Genomic DNA, 19,498 nt, shown 5'->3' with positions numbered 1-19,498 from the left:
GTGGCAGTGGAGATTCTAGGTATTTTTAGAGACAGAACTGATGGAATTTGCTGCTGTGGGCCAGGAGGAGAAATCAAGGTTCCCAGACTCAGGCTTGCATGACGGCATGCAGGGTATCATTTACAGAGATAATGAAGACTGAGTGATGGATGTGGTTTATTTTTAAGCAACTCGTGTGTGGGTCATTGATCAGAATTCCATTTTGGACATATTAAGTTAAAATGGCTGTGTGACAGACACCCTAGTGGATATCCATTCATTCCACGCTAGATGGGTAGACATCATCTGGAGCTCAAGGCAGCAGAAGGGTTGGAGATACCCAGTTGGGAGTTATTAGCATAAGATAGTACTGAAATCCCATGGGCAGTGGTAGGAGGACCTGCAAGGAGAGGGTGGAGACAGAAATGTGACTCAGGCAGAGATCTGCAGGGCACCGAGAAGCCAAATGGAGAAGGAGGAGGGCGAAAGGAAACACGAAGGGCCTGGAGAGGCAGACTTCGGGGAGGCTGTGGAAAGCAGGGCCAGTGGCACTGGATGGAGTGTTTGGAAGGGCATTTTGCAGTGAGAAGGGAGCAGAGCTTCAGTCCATCTCTTCTTCTGTATCATGAGGCCTTTCCCCTGAGACCTTTAAAAAAAGGATTTGGGTAGAAAGAGCTGCCTTTTAAATATATAGTAGCCACTCAATAAATAGTTACCGAGTAACTGATTGGCTGATTTACTAAATGATTAAATGAATGAAAAAAGATGAATTTCCTTCTAGTCTTTTGTCTAAGCACATACATCCAAGTCGCACATATTTAGTATCATCTGTGTATAGATATTAACGTGAGCAATTCTCCATTACCTCTTCATATTAACGTGAGCAACTCTCCATTACCTCTTCTTTCTAAACCTAACTCTTTATGATTAGGAAACTTCCTCGTAAGGGCTATTTTAGGCCTTATTGAATGGCCTCTCTATTGTTTCCAGGTTTTCTTTTTTTTTTTTTCTGAGACGGAGGCTCGCTCTGTCGCCCAGGCTGGAGTGCAGTGGCCGGATCTCAGCTCACTGCAAGCTCCGCCTCCCGGGTTTACACCATTCTCCTGCCTCAGCCTCCCAAGTAGCTGGGACTACATTAGCTGGGACTACAGGTGCCTGCCACCTCGTCCGGCTAGTTTTTTGCATTTTTTAGTAGAGACGGGGTTTCACCGTGTTAGCCAGGATGGTCTTGATCTCCTGACCTCATGATCCGCCTGTCTCAGCCTCCCAAAGTGCTGGGATTACAGGCTTGAGCCACCGCGCCCGGCCATTTCCAGGTTTTCATAATTACAAATAATGCCAAGTTAAGCATCTTAAAATATTTTTACACTATGGAAAGCTTCAAACACACCAAACTACAGAGAATAGTAGAATGAACTTATGTACCTAAAATCCAGTGATTAACACAGCAAATTCCTTAATATCATCAATATCTAATTAGAGTAAAAATTCCCCCAACTGTCTCACACTTTTTAACACTTTCTTTGAATCAGGGTCCAAATCAGTTTTATAACTTAGAATTGGTTGATAACATCTCTTCTGCCTCAGCGAGTGTCACTGACATCCTCATTCTGATGTCTGTCTAGTTAGAGCAATTTCCTGAGTTTTCCCACTTTCAAAAAGTGTGCAGCTTTTTTACTGGTTGTTAGTTTCATTGGATATAAAACACCTATCTCACATTTTTCTATTCTTGTGTATCTTAAATATGTCACTCTGTGTCGTCTGTTTTAAACTGACGCTGTTGTGCTATTATATTGGTCTTTTTGCCTGAACGCCCCCAAAATATTTATTTTTTTCTTTAAAATTCAGTCATTTGATTAGGATCTGTCTCAGTGCCAGTCTTTCTGGGTCAGTTTTCTCAGGTATAGAATTCACTTTTTCTTTTTCTTTTTCACTTTTTTTTGAGGCGGAGTCTCACTCTGTCACCCAGGCTGGAGTGCAGTGGCACCATCTTGGCTCATGCAACCTCTGCCTCCTGGGTTCAAGCGATTCTCCTGCCTCAGCCTCCCATCTAGCTGGGACTACAGGTGCCCACCACCATGCCTGGCTAATTTTTTGTATTTTTAGTAGAGATGAGGTTTTGCCATGCTGGCCAGGCTGGTCTTGAACTCCTGAGCTCAAGTGATCCACCCGCCTCAACCTCCCAAAATGCTGGGATTACAGGTGTGAGCCACTGCACCTGGCCCTAAGTTCATCTTTTCAATAGGAAGTTTCCGTTGCTGGGACAGCCTGCCCCCATAGGAACCTCCAAAATTTTCCAGGGCAAAGTCTTAATATTAAGGAGACTTTAAGGGGAGGAGAGTCCAAACTGGGCGCAACAAGGAAAATAGGTGCAAATGAAAGAGATGGTCGTCCAGACAAAAGTGTGAAGGAGGCAAAGCCGAGAGAGTATGAGGCCCTGTGTTTGCTCACATTGGAAAAACAACAGAAGTGAGAATTTCAGAGTCATGAAGTTAGCAAAACGATATGCGAAAACTTATTTCACTTAATTATGAGTAATGGAAAGGATTCTTGACAAATCCCATCGAAGCTATTATAAGAAAAAAGAGTAAAATTTCTATAGGCAATAAAGAAATGCCGGAAAGGCATGCCCATAAAACAGATAAAAACTATAACCTAGAGTATCACAGGCAAAAGAAATGTTTAAAGGATAAAAGCAAGGAAAGAACAGTTTAGATAAAAATGACAAAACACTAAAAAATGAGGTGACTGGAAAAATGGAAGACTGGAAATGAGTTGACAGAACCCAGGAAGGAATTAGAAATAAAAGAAAAAAGTCAGGAAGGAATTAGAAATAAAAGCAAAAAGTTCGGTCACGCATATAAGATCCTTAGCTAGGCTTCATGAAAACAGTAAGTGCTCACGAAACAGCAGATGAAAGCAGGATTATCATCTGGGCTGTGGCTTGCCAGCCCCTGCCGTGCACTTGACTGAATGCCACAGCCTGGGACACACATGGGCGTGATGACAACTGTACTTCAATCAGGACACAGAGGGGGTGCCAGGCTGGACATCAGGCCATTGGATGCCTCTGACTGCATATCAAGATAAGAGATAAAGACAGTCTGAATGCAGCCTGTCTAGAAATGAATATGCTGGGCGGATCCAGAGAGGCAGACAGAGTGCACGGTCCTGGGACACCTGTGCGTTTCTCTGCTGCGCCGATGATCCCCAACCCCCATCCACACGGTTCAGGTACAGGTCAGGCTCAGTGCCTTCTTCTGGCGGGCAGCAAAGGAGAGACCACAGCACTGGCCCTACTGGGGCCAAGCTACAAGATACTGGTGTTCACATTTTCTGGCTCTCTGCCCACAACTTCACGGCCTCGTGATCTGCCGACTTCCAGACTATGTTGGTGGGCAATGATGGAGCTGGACAATGGAAAGAAACAGCAACCCCGAGCTCTAAGCAACCCCAAGCATTTGTGTACAGTCATTTCAGACACATTCCTGGAAACCGGTCATCTGCAAACAGGCTGTACGAGGGACAGTGCAACCAGGCTGAGGTTACTGAGAAGCTGAAATGGCTCCTTCTGTAGAGATGAGCGGCATTCGGGCAGTCTGTCTTTTTGCAACAAATAGAAACTGTGTGAGAGTCTAATGACATCCCAAACTCCAGGAGGCTTAAGGAAAGCCTAAGTCCTTCCCATTCCACCCAAAACAAGTCTGTCGTTCTCATTAGGAGCCAAGCACCTGTTTCTTCCTCTTGATAGACACGCAGGAAAGGCTGCGTTTATGCCAACAAGGAAGTGTTTTCCGTTGTCTTTCTGAAGATGATATGATCAAGTCAGTGAACTGACAAGCCTCTCTCTGATGGAAATGGCCTCTTTCTGTGCACTAAAACTGGGCTTAGGGAATTCATAACAAGCACATGTGGCCTGTGGGGTTTTGTTTGTTTGGTTGGTTGGTCTGTCTTGTGTTTTTGAGACGGAGTCTCTTTCTGTCACCCAGGCTGGAGTGCAGTGGCGCAAACTCGGTTCACTGCAACCTCTGCTTCCCGGGTTCAAGCGATTCTCCTGCCTCAGCCTCCCAAGTAGCTGGGATTACAGGCACCCACCACCATGCCCAGCTAACATGTGGCCTCTGGGTTTTAAAAGAATCATTTTTTTTTCTAATTAAAAAATGTATACGTGATTATTTATGGGAAAAGGAAAGAATATAAAAAATTATAAAAAAGCAAAGAAAAATCGCCTGTAAGCCTACCACTCAGAGAAGAAAAGTCTTTTGAGCTTTTTAAAATAACAGTCTCTCTCTCCAAAGACCTTTTCCACAGAAATGTTGTGTAGATGAGCAAGGAACATCTCCCTTTACCAATGTTAAAGAAATGTCAAAAAAACTCTTACCTGGTCAAGCACAGTAGGGCTTCTGGGTGGGAATTTGGAGAATTCGTTTTCCCCAACCCTGGACATTCCAGTGGGCCAGCCCTCCCCTTTATAACTGCATTGAATTTTGTTCCTGTTTAAAAGTGTTTCTCCCAGGTGCTGGCTGATGGAGCAAAGGGTTCGTGGGTTGCAGGGCCTGACTCAAAGGCAATGCAGATGCCACCTCTGTCTGGCTACAGCTGTCTACACTGCACCTTTGCAAATTAGAAAATGGTGCCTGTGGGCGGAGTACGGCCAGGTCATAGGCCAGCTCCTGCATGCAGAGCCCCCGGTGGGCAATGTGTGCCTGGGTGCAGGGCCTGCTGAATGGAGATGCAACAAGGCTGCATATCAGCCCCATCGGCCCCTTGGCAGCTCTTGCAGGTGCAGAGGGTGGAAAGAGTGGGTGGGGTCAGGTAGAAAGTGGGAGTTATCCTACAATGTAAAGGAAGTTACCCCTTCATCGGTTTTTTTTATTTGTATTTGTTTTAGACCTAGAACTCACATCCTTGTATTTGAAAATTATTTATCTTCCTAGATATCAGTGAATGCTCCAGCCAGCCTTGTCAAAATGGTGGTACGTGTGTAGAAGGAGTCAACCAGTACAGATGCATTTGTCCTCCAGGAAGGACTGGGAACCGCTGTCAGCATCAGGCCCAGACTGGTACGTAGCCACCGTGCGGTTCGGTGAGGACATCCTGCTGTGGGGAGAGGAGGACCCTAGGCGTAGGTCACCGAATGCGGACATGTAGGGAGCTCGGTCCCCCTCTCAAAGATGGAGCTTTTCCTCTCTGTTTCACATCCATCGATCCCTCTGGTTTTCTAAGGTGGTCACTTGACAGAGCTTAGCTCTTTGATGCAACCAGAGTTCTGATCCTTCTTATAGTAGAAAACACGAGTGCAAGAACGGACTCCCAACCTAAAAATCCCCTAGATTGGGAACGTGGCCCAAGAAGTTTCACTGCTGCCACCTTTGCTTGGTCAGCGTTTTCTTCTGCCAGCAGAACCACTTTATCTTTCCATGACATCCTGCAAAATTAGCAGCTATTGATGCAGGTCCAAGTATTTTGAGAGCTGGATAACTATACATTTGACTGGTTTTGAGATTATTATTCACATCTTGAGTCTCAACCTATCTCGACCCAGAAGGTCTACAAAGTCACGTGGTGCTAGGTTTTGCATATGGCAAGAAAATCCAATGATAAGGAATCTGTGGAGGATGGACAGGGGTTCCCGCACCATGCTGCAACCAAGATCTCATTCAGCCCCAAAGATGTCCTATTCCTTCGCCAGAAAATCTGGTGTGTGATGTCTGTTTGTCTTTATTTCTGTATGAAATATCTGTGGGGGGAAGGGACATTGGGGCCAGTGCAGTGTCCAGTGGACAAGAGCTTTATCAATACTTGTGATCCTGGCACTGGACCCAGCTCAAGGTCAGGTTTAAATAGTGTGCCAAGAGATTTGTTGCTTCATGTGCCTTGATTCAGTTCAGCTGAGTCAGCTGGCTGGGCGCTTTCTCAGAATGAGGCTGTTCCCCCAAGCTCAGTGGCCCCTTATAGCTCCTGTCCCTGGGACTGCTTTCTATGGAAACTGAGGTCAGAGACAGGGCCTTCTTGGATACCTCACGGCCCCTCCCCTTGTTTACAAACAAGAGGGAAAAAGAAATAGGTTCCCTTTCACCCTAAATATGCCAGTCCTGGTCACTGAATGTTCGAAACCCCACTCTTTAAGGTTTCCTCCCACTGTGGGATTTTTTTTTTTTTTTTTTTTTTTTTTGAGATGGAGTCTTACTCTGTTGCCCAGGCTAGAGTGCAGTAGTAGCACCATCTCAGCTCACTGCAACCTCCGCCTCCTGGGTTCAAGCGATTCTCTTGCCTCAGCCTTCCGAGTAGCTGGGATTACAGGTGTCTGCCACTACTCCTGGCTAATTTTTGTATTTTCAGTAGAGATGGTGTTTCACCATGTTGGCCAGGCTGGTCTCGAACTCTTGACTTCAAGTGATCTGCCTGCCTTGCCCTTCCAAAGTGCTGGGATTACAGGTGTGAGCCACCATGCCCGCCCAAGCGTCTTTAGACAATTGTTGCTCGGGTCCAGGGGGGCCTGTTATAAAGTGTTCCCATGACCAGAACCTTCCCCAGGAATGGGAAGGAGGGGAAGCAAGCAGGCATATCCAAAGCCAGCTCCTATCCTCATAGTCTCCATGAACAGCCATCACACACCTAGGCTCTTGCTCACCTTGTCCCCTAGCCTGACACCTTCCTTCCCATCAGCTGGCCCATGCCTTTCAGCATCCCTCCAGTTCCTTTTTTAAAAATCCATTCATCCTATTTTTTATTATGATAAAATATATATAACATAAAATTTACCAGTTTAATCATTTTTAACTGTACAGCTCAGTGGCATTAATCACATTCACATTGTCATGCAACCATCACCACTATCCAGCTCCGGAATTATTTTTGTCTTGTAAAACTGAGCTTCTGTACCCGTGATGGGACAACTCCCCATTGCCCTCCCCATAGCCCCTGGTAATCACCATTCATTCTTCTTTCTGTCTCTGTGAGTCTGACTGCTCGAGGGACCTCACCTAAGTAGAATCATGCAGGATTTGTCCACTTGTGTTTGATTCCCACCAATCCTTGAAAACTTTCAGAAAAATAACATTTTTTCCTGATTAGAAATATAATTTGGCCAAGCACGATGACTCATTCCTGTAATCCCAGCACTTTGGGAGGCTGAGGTGGGTGGATCATTTGAGGTTAGGAGTTTGAGACCAGCCTGGCCAACGTGGTGAAACCCCGTCTCTACTAAAAAAAAAAAAAAAAAAAAAAGCAGGGTGTGGTGACACGCGCCTGTAATCCCAGCTACTCAAAGGCCGAGGCAGGAGACAGAGGTTGCAGTGAGCTGAGATTGTGCCGCTGCACTCCAGGTTGGGTGACACAGCCAGACTGAAGGAAGGAAGGAAGGAAGGAAGAAGGAAGGAAGGAAGGAAGGAAGGAAGGAAGGAAGGAAGGAAGGAAGGAAGGAAGGAAAGAAGAAGGAAGGAAGGAAGGAAGGAAGGAAGGAAGGAAGGAAGGAAGGAAGGAAGGAAGGAAGAAGGAAGGAAGGAAGAAGGAAGGAGGAAGGGAGGGAGGGAAGGAAGGAAGGAAGGAGAAATTTATGTTCTTGGTAAAAATAAAAAATGTGAACACTTTAGAAAAGTAGAAGAAATACAAAAAAAAAAAAAAAAAGAAAAAAAGAAAAGAAAAGAAAACAAACAAAACCAGGAACAAAAAATAGTGGTCCATGAACAGACCAATAACGAGTTCTGAAATTGAATTGGTCATAAATAGTCTACCAACCAAAAAAAGCCCAGGACCTGATGGATTCACAGCCAAATTCTACCAGACGTACAAAGAAGAGCTGGTACTGTTCCCACAGAAACTATTCCAAAAAATTGAGGAGGAGGGACTTCTCCCCAACTCATTCTATGAGGTCAGAGTTATCTCTATACCAAAACCTAGCAGAGACACAACAAAAAAAGAAAACTGCAGGCCAATATCCTTGATGAACATTGATACAAAACTCCTCAACAAAATACTTGCAAACCAAATCCAGCAGCACATCAAAAAGCTAATCCACCATGATCAAGTAGGCTTCCTCCCCAGTATACAAGGTTGATTCAACATATAAATATCAATAAATGTGATTCATCACATAAACAGAACTAAAAGCAAAACCACATGATTATCTCAATAGATGCAAAAAGGCTTTTGATGAAATTCAACATCCCTTCATGTTAAAAAAACTCTCAACAAACTACATATTGAAGGAACAGACCTCAAAATAGTAAGAGTCATCTATGACAAACTCACAGCCAACATCATACTGAATGGGCAAAAGCTGGAAGCATTCCCCTTGAAAATTGGCACAAGACAGGGATGCCCTCTCTCACCACTTCTATTCAGCGTAGTATTGGAAGAGTATTGGAAGTCCTGGCCAGAGCAATCAGGCAAGAGAAAGAAATAAAGGCATCCAAATAGGAAGAGAGGAAGTCAAACTATCTCTGTTTGCAGATGACATGATTCTATATCTAGAAAATCCCATAGTCCCGGCCCAAAAGTTCCTTCAGCTGATAAAAACTTCAGCAAAGTTTCAGGATACAAAATCAATGTAGAAAAATCACTAGCATTCCTGTACACCAACAACAACCAAACTGAGAGCCAAATCAGAAAGACAATCCTATTCACAATTGCCACACACACAAAACTAAAATACCTAGGAATACAGCTAACTAGGGAGGTGAAAGATCTCTACAATGAGAATTACAAAACATGGCTCAAAAATATCAGAGAAGACACAGACAAATGAAAAAACATTCCATGCTTATGAATACAAATAATCAATATCATTAAAATGGCTATACTGCCCAAAACCATTTATAGATTCAATGCTATTCCTATCAAACTACCAAAGACATTCTTCACAGAACTAGAAAAAATTATTTTAACATGTATATGGAACCCAAAAAGATCCTGAATACCCAAGGCAATCCTAAGCAAAAAGAACAAAGCTAAAGGAATCACATTACCCAACTTCAAACTATACCGCAAGGCTACAGTGACCAAAACAGCATGGTACTGGTACAAAAACAGGCACATAGACCAATGGAACAGAATAGAGAGCACAGAAATAAGGCCACACATCTATGACCATCTGATCTTTGACAAAGCTGACAAAAACAAGAATGGGGAAAAGACTCCTATTCAATAAATGGTGCTGGGATAACTAGCTAGCCATATACAGAAGGCTGAAGCTGAACTACTTCTTACACCATAGACAAAAATCAACTCAAAATGGATTAAAGAGTTAAATGTAAAACCCAAAACTACCAAAACCCTGGAAGACAACATAGGCAATACCGTCCTAACAGAGGAATAGGAAAAGATTTCATGACAAAGATACCAAAAGCAATTGCAACAAAAGCAAAAATTGACAAATGGAATCTAATTAAACTTAAGAGCTTCTGCACAGCAAAAGAAACTATCAAAGGAGTAAACAGACAACCCACAGAATGGGAGAAAATATTTGCAAACTCTGCATCTGACAAAGGTCTAATATCCAGCATCTATAAGGAACTTAAATTTACAAGAGAAAACAACCCCATTAAAAAGTGGGCAACGTACATGAACAGACACCTCTCAAAAGAAAACCTACATCCAGCCAACAAGCATATGAAAAAAAGCTCCATATCGCTGATGATTAAAGAAATGCAAATCAAAACTATCTGGTGTGAGATACCATCTCTCACCAGTCAGAATGGCTATTATTAAAAAGTCAAAAAGTAACAGATCCCGGAGAGGTTGTGGAGAAAAGGAAACCCTTATACACTGTTGGTGGGAGTGTAAATTAGTTCAACCATTGTGGAAAGCAGTATGGTGATTCCTCAAAGAGCTAAAAGCAAAACTACCACTTGACCCAGCAATCCTGTTACTGGGTATATACCTAGAACAACATTAAACATTCTACCATAAAGACACATGCACTCAAATATTCATTGCAGCAGATAGCAAAGACATGGAACCAACCTAAATGCTCCTTAATAACAGACTGGATAAAGAAAATGTGGTACATGGAGCCAGGCGCAGTGGCTCACGCCTATAATTCCAGCACTTTGGGAGGCCAAGGAGGGTGGATCACAAGGTCAGGAGATCGAGACGATCCCGGCTAACATGGTGAAACCCTGTCTCTACTAAAAAACATATAAAAAAATTAGCCGGGCATGGTGTCTGGCGCCTGTAATCCCAGCTACTCCCGCGGCTGAGGCAGGAGAATGGCATGAACCCTGGAGGCGGAGCTGGCAGTGAGCTGAGATCCCGCCACTGCACTCCAGCCTGGGCAACACAGCGAGACTCCATCTCAAAAAAAAAAAAAAAAAGAGAAAGAAAGAAAATGTGGTACATATACACCATGGAATATTATGCAGCCACAAAAAAGAACGAGATCATGTCTTTTGTGGAAACATGGATGGAGCTGGAGGCTACCATCCTTAGCAAACCAACGTAGGAACAGAAAACCAAACACTGCATGTTCTCACTTAATAAGTGGGAGCTAAATGATAAGAACTTATGAACACAAAGAAGGAAACAACAGACACGGCAGTCTACTTGAGGGGTAGGGGAGGAGGGAGAGGAGCAGAAAAGGTAACTATTGGGTCCTGGGCTTAACACCTGGGTAATGTATACCACAATCCCCTGTGACACGTATTTATCTATGTAACCTTCACATGTGGAAGGTATTCAAACCTAAAATTAAAAATAATAAAATAAAGAAAAAATACACACAGAAACAAAAAATAGTGGCCCACGGTTTTAAATTCTAGTGATCACTGTTAGAATGTTGGGGTGTTCAAGTATTTTTAAGTGAAAACGTGGACTTGCCCTAGCTGTAGCCTGCATTTTCATGCACCATTCTATTCGAGTGCGCTTCCTGTCCTGCGTTCCCTTTGGGTGGGCCCTGGACGGGTCGTCTGGGTTTGTGGTTAATTACTTGTCTTTCCTTTCCCTACTCCAGAGTAAGCTCTTTGAGAAGGGGCCGTACCTCCGTCTTGGTTCTGCCCCCGGCCCCTACCCAAGGTTGGGCCCACGGCAGGTGCGCCAGGGCCCGGCACTAAGCGTGTCTTCTTCCCGCAGCCGCCCCCGAGGGCAGCGTGGCCGGCGACTCTGCCTTCAGCCGCGCGCCGCGCTGTGCGCAGGTGGAGCGGGCTCAGCACTGCAGCTGCGAGGCCGGATTCCACCTGAGCGGCGCCGCCGGCGACAGCGTCTGCGAGGGTAGGCGCGGGCTCCGCCAGGACACTGGGGACAGCAGCGGGAGGACATGGGGTGGGGAAGGGGCTCTCCCCCACCGTCCTCCTGCCGGCACGGGTGGCTTCCTGGGCGCGTTCTCAGAAGGCCTGGCCACTTTGCATTATAGGTAAGTACTGACCTAACGATTGTTAGAAAGCTGCTAATTCATAGAAATCAGAGCTCGCCCCACCTCAGAACCTGGTGCAGCCTATGCCCAAGCCACACGCGCTTGGTTCAGGAGAGGCTTGAGACCCTCCATCCCCTCCGCCCTGGCTGGAATCACATCTACGGGTGGCAAGGAGGAACTTAAGTCGTTGTGTTGGTAGAGAGGGCCCGGAGCTGGGTAGGGGTGTGGGACTCATTCCTTGGTCCTCTCTGGGCTTAGCTTTCCTGACGGCTCAGTTTTGCTGGGCTCTGCTGATTACCAGAGTTCTCTCCCCAAACAACGCAAAGCAGGAGTTCAAATCTGAGATCTGGTCAGTTGGTGCTAATAGCCTCATTTTACAGCGGCAGAAAGGAGGCCCTTTTACTCCATTCCCAAAGATAAAGAGAGTTAACACGGGGCTGTTAACCCATCCCTGCTTTCAGGGAATAGGCTTGATTTGCCAGCCTCTGCAGAGTCTCCCCAGGTGTCTTCAGCCTAAGACAGAGATGCCCTTCTAGGGCCTAGCACGTCAACTCGCTCTCACTCCTCCTTTTAGCCCTCTGGGCCCTCGGCTTAGGAGAAAGGGAAGTACACCTGCTCCTCTTGCGAGTGCTCTGCTGGGGGTAGGGCATGGCGGCTGCCGGAGGCCCAGCCACTTAACTGCAGCTGCCATTGCTTCCAGGAATTGAGGCATGACTGTTCTGGGTCACAGCAGGCAACACCTGCTGCATGGCTCGTGGAGTCACAGTGAGCACTTCTGTCTGCAGATGTGAACGAGTGTGAGCTCTACGGGCAGGAGGGGCGCCCCCGGCTCTGCATGCACACCTGCGTGAACACCCCGGGTTCTTACCGTTGCACCTGCCCCAGCGGATACCTAACCCTGGCCGACGGGAAGAGCTGTGAGGGTGAGTGAGGCTACAGAGTGCTGCCTGCACCCAGCCACCTGCTGCTGTGGTGAACCCTCAGGACCTCACAATCGGGAGTGAGGTGGTTAGGAGAGTCACAGTTTCAGATACATTCGATTTTTAAAAAGCCACCAACCAAAGGGCTTCTCAAAGGTCAGGCCACATCATCATCGACATAAATAGGAAAATGAATTCCTTAACCATCCTGGCAAGTAGTCTTTTCCAACTTTATTCCAGTAACTGGGTTTTTTTTTTTTTTTTTTTTTCAAGGTCTGGTCACTTCCACCCACTCAACAATGCCTTCAGCTAGGGCTGGACCTAAAGGCAGAGTGGCCAGGTGGTCACCTATGTCATGTAATCTGGAGGAACCCATGAGACTCCATGACCCTGTGTGGCCACCTGTAAGTCCACCTCTGAAAGAGGCAGCACCTTACAGGCACTTATGTCTACAGCACCAGCCTTATTTGATGGTAGCTGAGGACAAGGGAGGCGGAGCACCCAGGGAGGGACAAGAGTCAGGGGCATCACTACCCCTGTCTTGAGGGGTATAGGAAGTGAGGGGGCTTACCAGAGCCTGATAGATTGTGGCCATCAAGGACACAGCCACCATCAGAACCACATCCAGGCAGGTCAGGACTCCCTCAGGCTGGGTCACTATCATTTGCCAACCCCAGCTGAAAACCAGTCCGCCTCTCAGGTGCAGAGAGTGGGTTGGGGGGCAGGGGTGCAGATGGAAAATAACTGGCTCCGGTTTCACCCCAGTGCTGAACCCTGTCCATCAGCAGTGGCTTCCTGGAGGACCGGGTTGAGGTTTCTGAGGCTGATTCCTGGCAGAGTGGGAAAGAACATCATCTGAAGTTGACAAGGAACGTCTGCAGCAGGGGTGGGAGGCACCTAAGAGGGCAAGAAGGATGTGTGCAGAGTGGGTTGGTTGTAGAACAGAGAGGCTGAGAACCCTGGCAGCAGTCACCATCGTCACTACAGGACAAGTCCCAGGGACCCTGGGTGCCTAACAGGAAGCCTCCTGTGTTTCCCCACCCCCACTTAGGGAACATACAGATGCCAATTGATGTAAACATGCTGAATCTCCACATGAGCTGAGTCAGAGCACACATCTCAGGCCTGAAGCCCAAGCGGCATCATTCTGACCCTTGACCCTCAAACCGCCGTGCTGCAGTGGGCCTTTCGCGGGGAGGACTGGCTCTGCTCCTGCAGGCACACCTCACACTAGGAGGGTGAACAGGCCCGCCTCCTCAGCTGGACTCCCTCCATGGAAACAGGACACAGAGGGGAGCCCCACTGGCTCCAGGCAGCAGCTCTGACCCACCAAGGGAGAATGGGAGAAGACAGGGCAGACGGCTCCTCCATGGGCTGACGTGGGAATGTGAGGGGAGGGGTGGCTCCCCGGTGACAACCCCTTGGGGCCCTGCTGCAGGGCTCTGAGGAGCGGGTGACCTGGGGCTGGAGCAGGAGAGGGCATCCAGATAGCCACCCACACTACCTCCCTCCGTCCCACAGTGCTCACGAAGGGCCACCTAGGGTTGCTCGGGGTTGGGAAGGATGGCCTCCAGCGGGGAGACTCTCTGGATGTCTGCAAAGGGAGCAGAGAACGCGTACAAATCATGATATGGAGGTGTCCGCATTCGGCATGGGGAGGGAGACTTTTTGGAAGATTATAACGTAAAAAAAATTAAAAAAATATATATGTATATATATAGATGAAAAATAGCAGCCATGGAGGGTAATGGGGCATTTGGGCTGAGAAGCAGGCAGGTCTGAGAGAAGTGTTGTGACCAGTAACACTCACCTGGTGCTTTCCACCACCCCTGCCACCTGTCATGCCCCAGGGAAGGAGGACAGGATCCCCGGGAGGGGCGCTCCCTGGCATTTCCTCAGGGCCTTGATTCCACACAGTCCAGGAAGGCAAGCTTTGTGCTTTAAGAATAAGTGCCAGGAGCAGGGAGCACCACGTTACAGGGGCCTGCAGGGCATCTCAGGTGGTTCTGTCTGCAATGGAGGGAAGGTCAGGGAGACGCTCACCCCTTGTATGTCCCATATCTCAGATGTAGATGAATGTGTGGGCCTGCAGCCGGTGTGCCCCCAGGGGACCACGTGCATCAACACCGGTGGAAGCTTCCAGTGTGTCAGCCCTGAGTGCCCCGAGGGCAGCGGCAATGTGAGCTACGTGAAGACGTCTCCATTGTGAGTATCTCCAGGGCGCGCACACCCTCACCCAGGCCTCCGAGTGTGGCTGGGCTGGATGCCTCCTAGAGGTTCTTGGGAGAAGGTACAGTTACGCCATAGAAAGATGAGAGGCCGGAGGCTGGGAGGCTGGCTTCTCTGAATTGCCGTTTCCCCTCAGTGGTTGCATTTAATGCGTTGCTGCTCTGGAGATATAAGAACCCCATTCCCTATGGGACTAATGTACTAAGTGCTCTCCTACTGCATAGAGGATGATGGGGTTGCTGCCACCCCAGAATGGCAAAGCCAGGGCAGGCCACTGGAGGGAAGAAGCTGTTGGTGACATTACCCTGATAAACCCATAGCAGCCCAGGAGACAGGTATAGATCACGTGGATTTGGGAGATGACAGCATTCACATAGCCGGGAACTGTAGACTCCCTTGAGTTACCCTGCATATCCCATGCAGCCTGCATTATACCGCTCTGCTTTTCCAATAGTACTGGACGATTCTACATCTAGTAACTGCAACTCTTAAACAGCAAAGTAGAGCTTTTTTTTTTTTTTTTTAAGTTGAGAGATGGACCTTTAAGGGGAATAACTACAACTATCACAAAGCACATACATTTTCCTCTCAAAAAGAGATCACAAGAGCCCTAGCATTGTCTTTAAAATGAAGTAACAGCCATGGAAGGTAACTTAATTATTTGAATTGCTGTTGAGTTAAAGCAGATTAGAAGCAGCAAGAAAGTTAGTGGCACTGAAGCATGGCAGTTTGTAGAGAGAGAGAAGACATCAGAACCTTCCTCATGCAGTCACTTGGTGAAGGGATGGGGAACCCGTCTGTTATGGCCTCCGGGGCATTCGACCAACAGCTGGATGTGATATTTGACCTGCATAATCATGATGCTACAGAATCACCAAATATACTGGATTGCGTTTGTCTTTTATGTTTAACAAGATAGAGAAATAGCAAAAGCATTTCCACAAGAGCCTGTTTCCAAATGATTAAGGAAAACAGGGCTTCCTGCTTTAAGAATACATGTGATGGCCAGGCGCGGTGGCTTATGCCTGTAATTCCAGCACTTTGGGAGGCCGAGGCAGGTAGATCACTTGAGGTCAGGAGTTCGAGACCAGCCTGGCCAGCATGGTGAAACCCCGTCTCTACTAAAAATACAAAAATTAGCTGGGCGTGGTGGCGGGCATCTGTAATCCCAGCTACCCAGGAGGCTGAGAATCACTTGAACCTGGGAGGCAGAAGTTGCAGAGAGCCGAGATCATGCCACTGCCCTCCAGCCTGGGCGACAGAGTGAGACTCTGTCTAAAATAAAGAAATAAATAAAATACATGCTGCTGTGTTTAGGAAGTTCACCATATACCATGTGGGAAGCACCGCATTACACCATGTTGCTGACTAACTGCTGAGGTCCTACCATTACTGAGGGAGGTCGCAGCCCATGGAGAAAGGGCACCTGGTTTGAATATCAGCATTGCCATCGTTATTTAATATTCCCAGGCTTTATTTTTCTGTAAAAATGGTAGTAATAGCATAAACAAATATATATGCACACACATACACACGTACACAGGTGGGCAGGGAGCACCAATGAGCAGGAACAGAAGCAGCAGCCCTGCCTTTGCCATGCCTGACACCAGCTACGTTCACCGCCTGCAGCTCCATAGCTCCTGGGTAAAGGACGCGTCGCTGGGAAAGGTCATCTAGGTGACCTCTGCAAGAGGGCAGGTGGGCAGCCGGGTCAGAGCAGCCCCTCATGAGACTCCCCAAGGCTGACTGGCCCCCATTTTGCCTCTCTGCTCCAGCCAGTGTGAGCGGAACCCCTGCCCTATGGACAGCAGGCCCTGCCGCCATCTGCCCAAGACCATCTCCTTCCATTACCTCTCCCTGCCTTCCAACCTGAAGACGCCCATCACGCTCTTCCGCATGGCCACCGCCTCTGCCCCCGGCCGAGCTGGGCCCAACAGCCTGCGCTTTGGGATCGTGGGTGGCAACAGCCGCGGCCACTTTGTGATGCAGCGCTCAGACCGGCAGACTGGGGAGCTCATCCTCGTGCAGACCCTGGCGGGGCCTCAGACGCTGGAGGTGGACGTCGACATGTCGGAATACCTGGACCGCTCCTTCCAGGCCAACCACGTGTCCAAGGTCACCATTTTTGTATCCCCCTATGACTTCTGAGGGTACACAGGAGCACCGGGGTGTGGAGATCTGACCTCATTTCTCTTCCCCCGAAGGCTCAGCTTCGGGCCCTGACTGCGTGGACCCTCCCGCCTGCTCCCGCCCTCTCGCCAGTGCACCCAGGCTTCTTCGCCGGCATTGCACGGTGTCCCATGGAATAGCACGGAAGAGCAGCCACAAAACTCAACCTGCTGCCATCACATTTTTTTTTTTTTTTTTCCTGCTTTGAGGCCCTTCCCTTAGATTATGCACTAACTTTCTTAAACCTTGTTCATTCAGGGCATGGGTGGCTTTCCAAAATGCTGTGCAAATGGCCTTGTGAGTTTGAACTGCTGGGGAGAGAAAAGCTGGCAATGTGTGTCCCATGACTCTCAGCCCTTCTGCATTTTTATAGCCAGGCTTGCTATGAATGAGGCCGTTCTAGTCGTGCGGGGGGCCTCGTCATGCCTCTGCCTATGTAGCATAAGAAGTGGAGTCTCCTCCCATGACCCACGGCACGTTGTTCTTACCTGCCTTTTCCTCTGTGACATGCCCGCCTGCCTTCTCATCAGAGAGCCACAGGAGGGCCTTAAACCCCACGCAGATCCTTCTAGACCAAGGACCCATTGTTAAAAGCATGGATTCTGCCTGAGTTACTTCCCTTTTGAGAAATCATATCTCAAATACATAACCTGGTAATATAACTGGAAAAATAAAAGCCATTGCTCCTTCCTGCCCGCCTGACTTCTCCCTGAGCATGAGACAGCCCACTTCCTTGTAGGAGGGGATGGCTGGCTCTCTTCCTGTCTGGGTTGGATACACTGGAATAAATGAGTCAGAGAACACAGAGGTGATGTTTGGGACTGTTCCACAATATAAATTTGTTTTGACCACATGGGAGATGGGTAAGGACAATACCTGGCCGTGGAGAGTTTAGGAAAATGCTTGAGTTGTCATGGATTCCGTGGCCTTTTGTTTCTGATGAATTCACTACAGGGTGACGCCCTCCAGGTGACCCAAGAGAGAAAACACTGGCCAGAGCTGAGTGGGGTGGGGTAGGGAGGGGTGTGGGGTAGGGTGGGGAAGATCATTCAAGCTAAAACTTAAGAGGTAGAGAATCTGTAAGAAAGTGTCATTATCTAATGACGTGTCAAGCTGCTGGTGAGATTTCGTCACACGTATTTTATTTAAATCTTCTTTGTATTTGCCCTGGTATGAGATGGAGCCAGAAGTGTGTCACTAGTTCGATGATCAAGCCCTACATCAAGATGGTTTCTAAGATGGTTTATTCTTGTACTATTTTTTGAACAAAGATTGAGACCCAGTCAAGAGTTGCTTTTGAAATTTTTCTTCTCCCATGCGCTCAGCTGCTATCTCTAACAACAGAAAAAGGACCTCCAAACTACAGTCACAAGACTTCGTTGAAACATTATCCACAGACTTCCGTTTCTAAATGTAGCTATGCTGGGCCAGAAGCTTGCACACCACCCAGTCCCATGTGTACAACACCAGGCGGAAGAGTCCAAGGGTCTGGCCAGGTTCCTGAATGGGAGATGTCACAGCTGTGGGCTAGGGACAGGGGTGGCTCAGGGGGACAAGCCTCTCACATCCCAGAAGGTGAGGAGTGTTTGGGGAGTCTCTGGAGCAGGTAGCCTCTAAACTAGTAATGATATGACTTTGATGTCAGATAGCCCGGTTTGAAGCAACGATTTCCATCACCAAGGTCTGTCATCATCAAACCTGCTTCCCGCTGATGAAATCATGCACCCAGCCCCGGTCCCCACAGCACCAAAGTATAATTGGCTGACTGCTTAGGATGTGGATGATGGGTGCGGACGATGATGGCTGGGCACTTCTTGTGGATGATGTGGATGATGGGTCTCTTGTGGATGATGGCTGGGCACTCCTCCCTGTAGAGTGTCTTGTTCTCTATATGCTCTCTGCCTACTCTCCTCTATGGAATCAACTTTTCTTTTGTCCTTTCAGAGCTCCACTCCACACTAAGAGTAGCTAGTAGTTAACCAGTATCCATTTGCACCCCTTTCCAGGTAATATAGTTTCATATTATTTGAGGGAGGGGCTTCAGGTCTTTTTATCAGGCAAAGTTGCAAACATATGCAAAATGTATCGGCTCATAGTTGCAGTGAGCCGAGATAGCGCTGCTGCACTCCAGCCTAGGTGACACAGCAAGACTCTGTACTCAAAAAAAAACAAACAAACCAGAAATGGCATAGTTCATAGCGTAATGAACTCCATGCCTGAATCAGTGGCTTCGACAATGAACACATGGCCAACTTGTTTCGTTTACTATCACCCCACCTCATGATGATGTTGAAGTAGATCCAATCCTATCATTTCCTCTGAAAATATTTTAGAATGTATCTCTAAAAGATAACTTTAAAAAAAAGGATAACCAAAATACCATTCACATCTAAAACATTAATTCCTTAATCCCTTTAAATATTCAGCCATTGTTGACATTTCTCTGAGTGGCTTATATTTTTTTGTTTACTTGCAGTAGGTCTATGCACTGTAATTTTTTGATACGCCTTTTAAGTCTTTTCTAAATCTGTAGCAGTGGAATTTACACTTCAGCATATTCTGGAATAATCTGAAGGTTTGTTGGAAGACAAAATATTAGGTCATTTATATTGTAGAATTTCTCATAGTATGAGTCTTTCTGAGTGCATCTCTATTTCTTACAAATCTAGAGAGTTAGATTCTAGTTAGGTGTATTTTGGCAAGACTACTTCATTGGTGGTGACAGATCCTTCTAGTAGGAGGTTAGCACCCACTGATTGCACAGATCCATCACTTCTGTAGTGGTTGCAATTAATATTCCAGTGCTATTGATTTTTTCTTTGTTTATTAGCTGACCTACTTTATAAGGAGA

General features: G+C 47.2%; 1 protein-coding gene across 2 annotated transcripts in view; it reads left to right on the top strand.

The window, feature by feature from the left end:
• FBLN7 (fibulin 7) overlaps positions 1–17,340 on the top strand; it is a 48,385-nt gene extending 31,045 nt beyond the window's left edge. The window contains exons 4-8 of one of the 2 annotated variants that reach the window (XM_025405645.1): positions 4,917–5,042; positions 11,050–11,187; positions 12,115–12,252; positions 14,316–14,454; positions 16,254–17,338. In XM_025405645.1, coding sequence (XP_025261430.1) covers positions 4,917–5,042; positions 11,050–11,187; positions 12,115–12,252; positions 14,316–14,454; positions 16,254–16,626 — 914 coding nt within the window. In that variant the 3' untranslated portion in view covers positions 16,627–17,338. Of the gene's footprint in view, positions 1–4,916; positions 5,043–11,049; positions 11,188–12,114; positions 12,253–14,315; positions 14,455–16,253 lie in introns of both variants that reach the window. The other variant, XM_025405646.1, reaches the window with a different exon arrangement.
• The last annotated feature ends 2,158 nt before the right edge of the window (positions 17,341–19,498 follow it).

This window comes from Theropithecus gelada, chromosome 13, assembly GCF_003255815.1.
Source record: "Theropithecus gelada isolate Dixy chromosome 13, Tgel_1.0, whole genome shotgun sequence".
NCBI lineage: Eukaryota > Metazoa > Chordata > Mammalia > Primates > Cercopithecidae > Theropithecus > Theropithecus gelada.
This window is presented reverse-complemented; position numbering and strand designations above follow the sequence as displayed.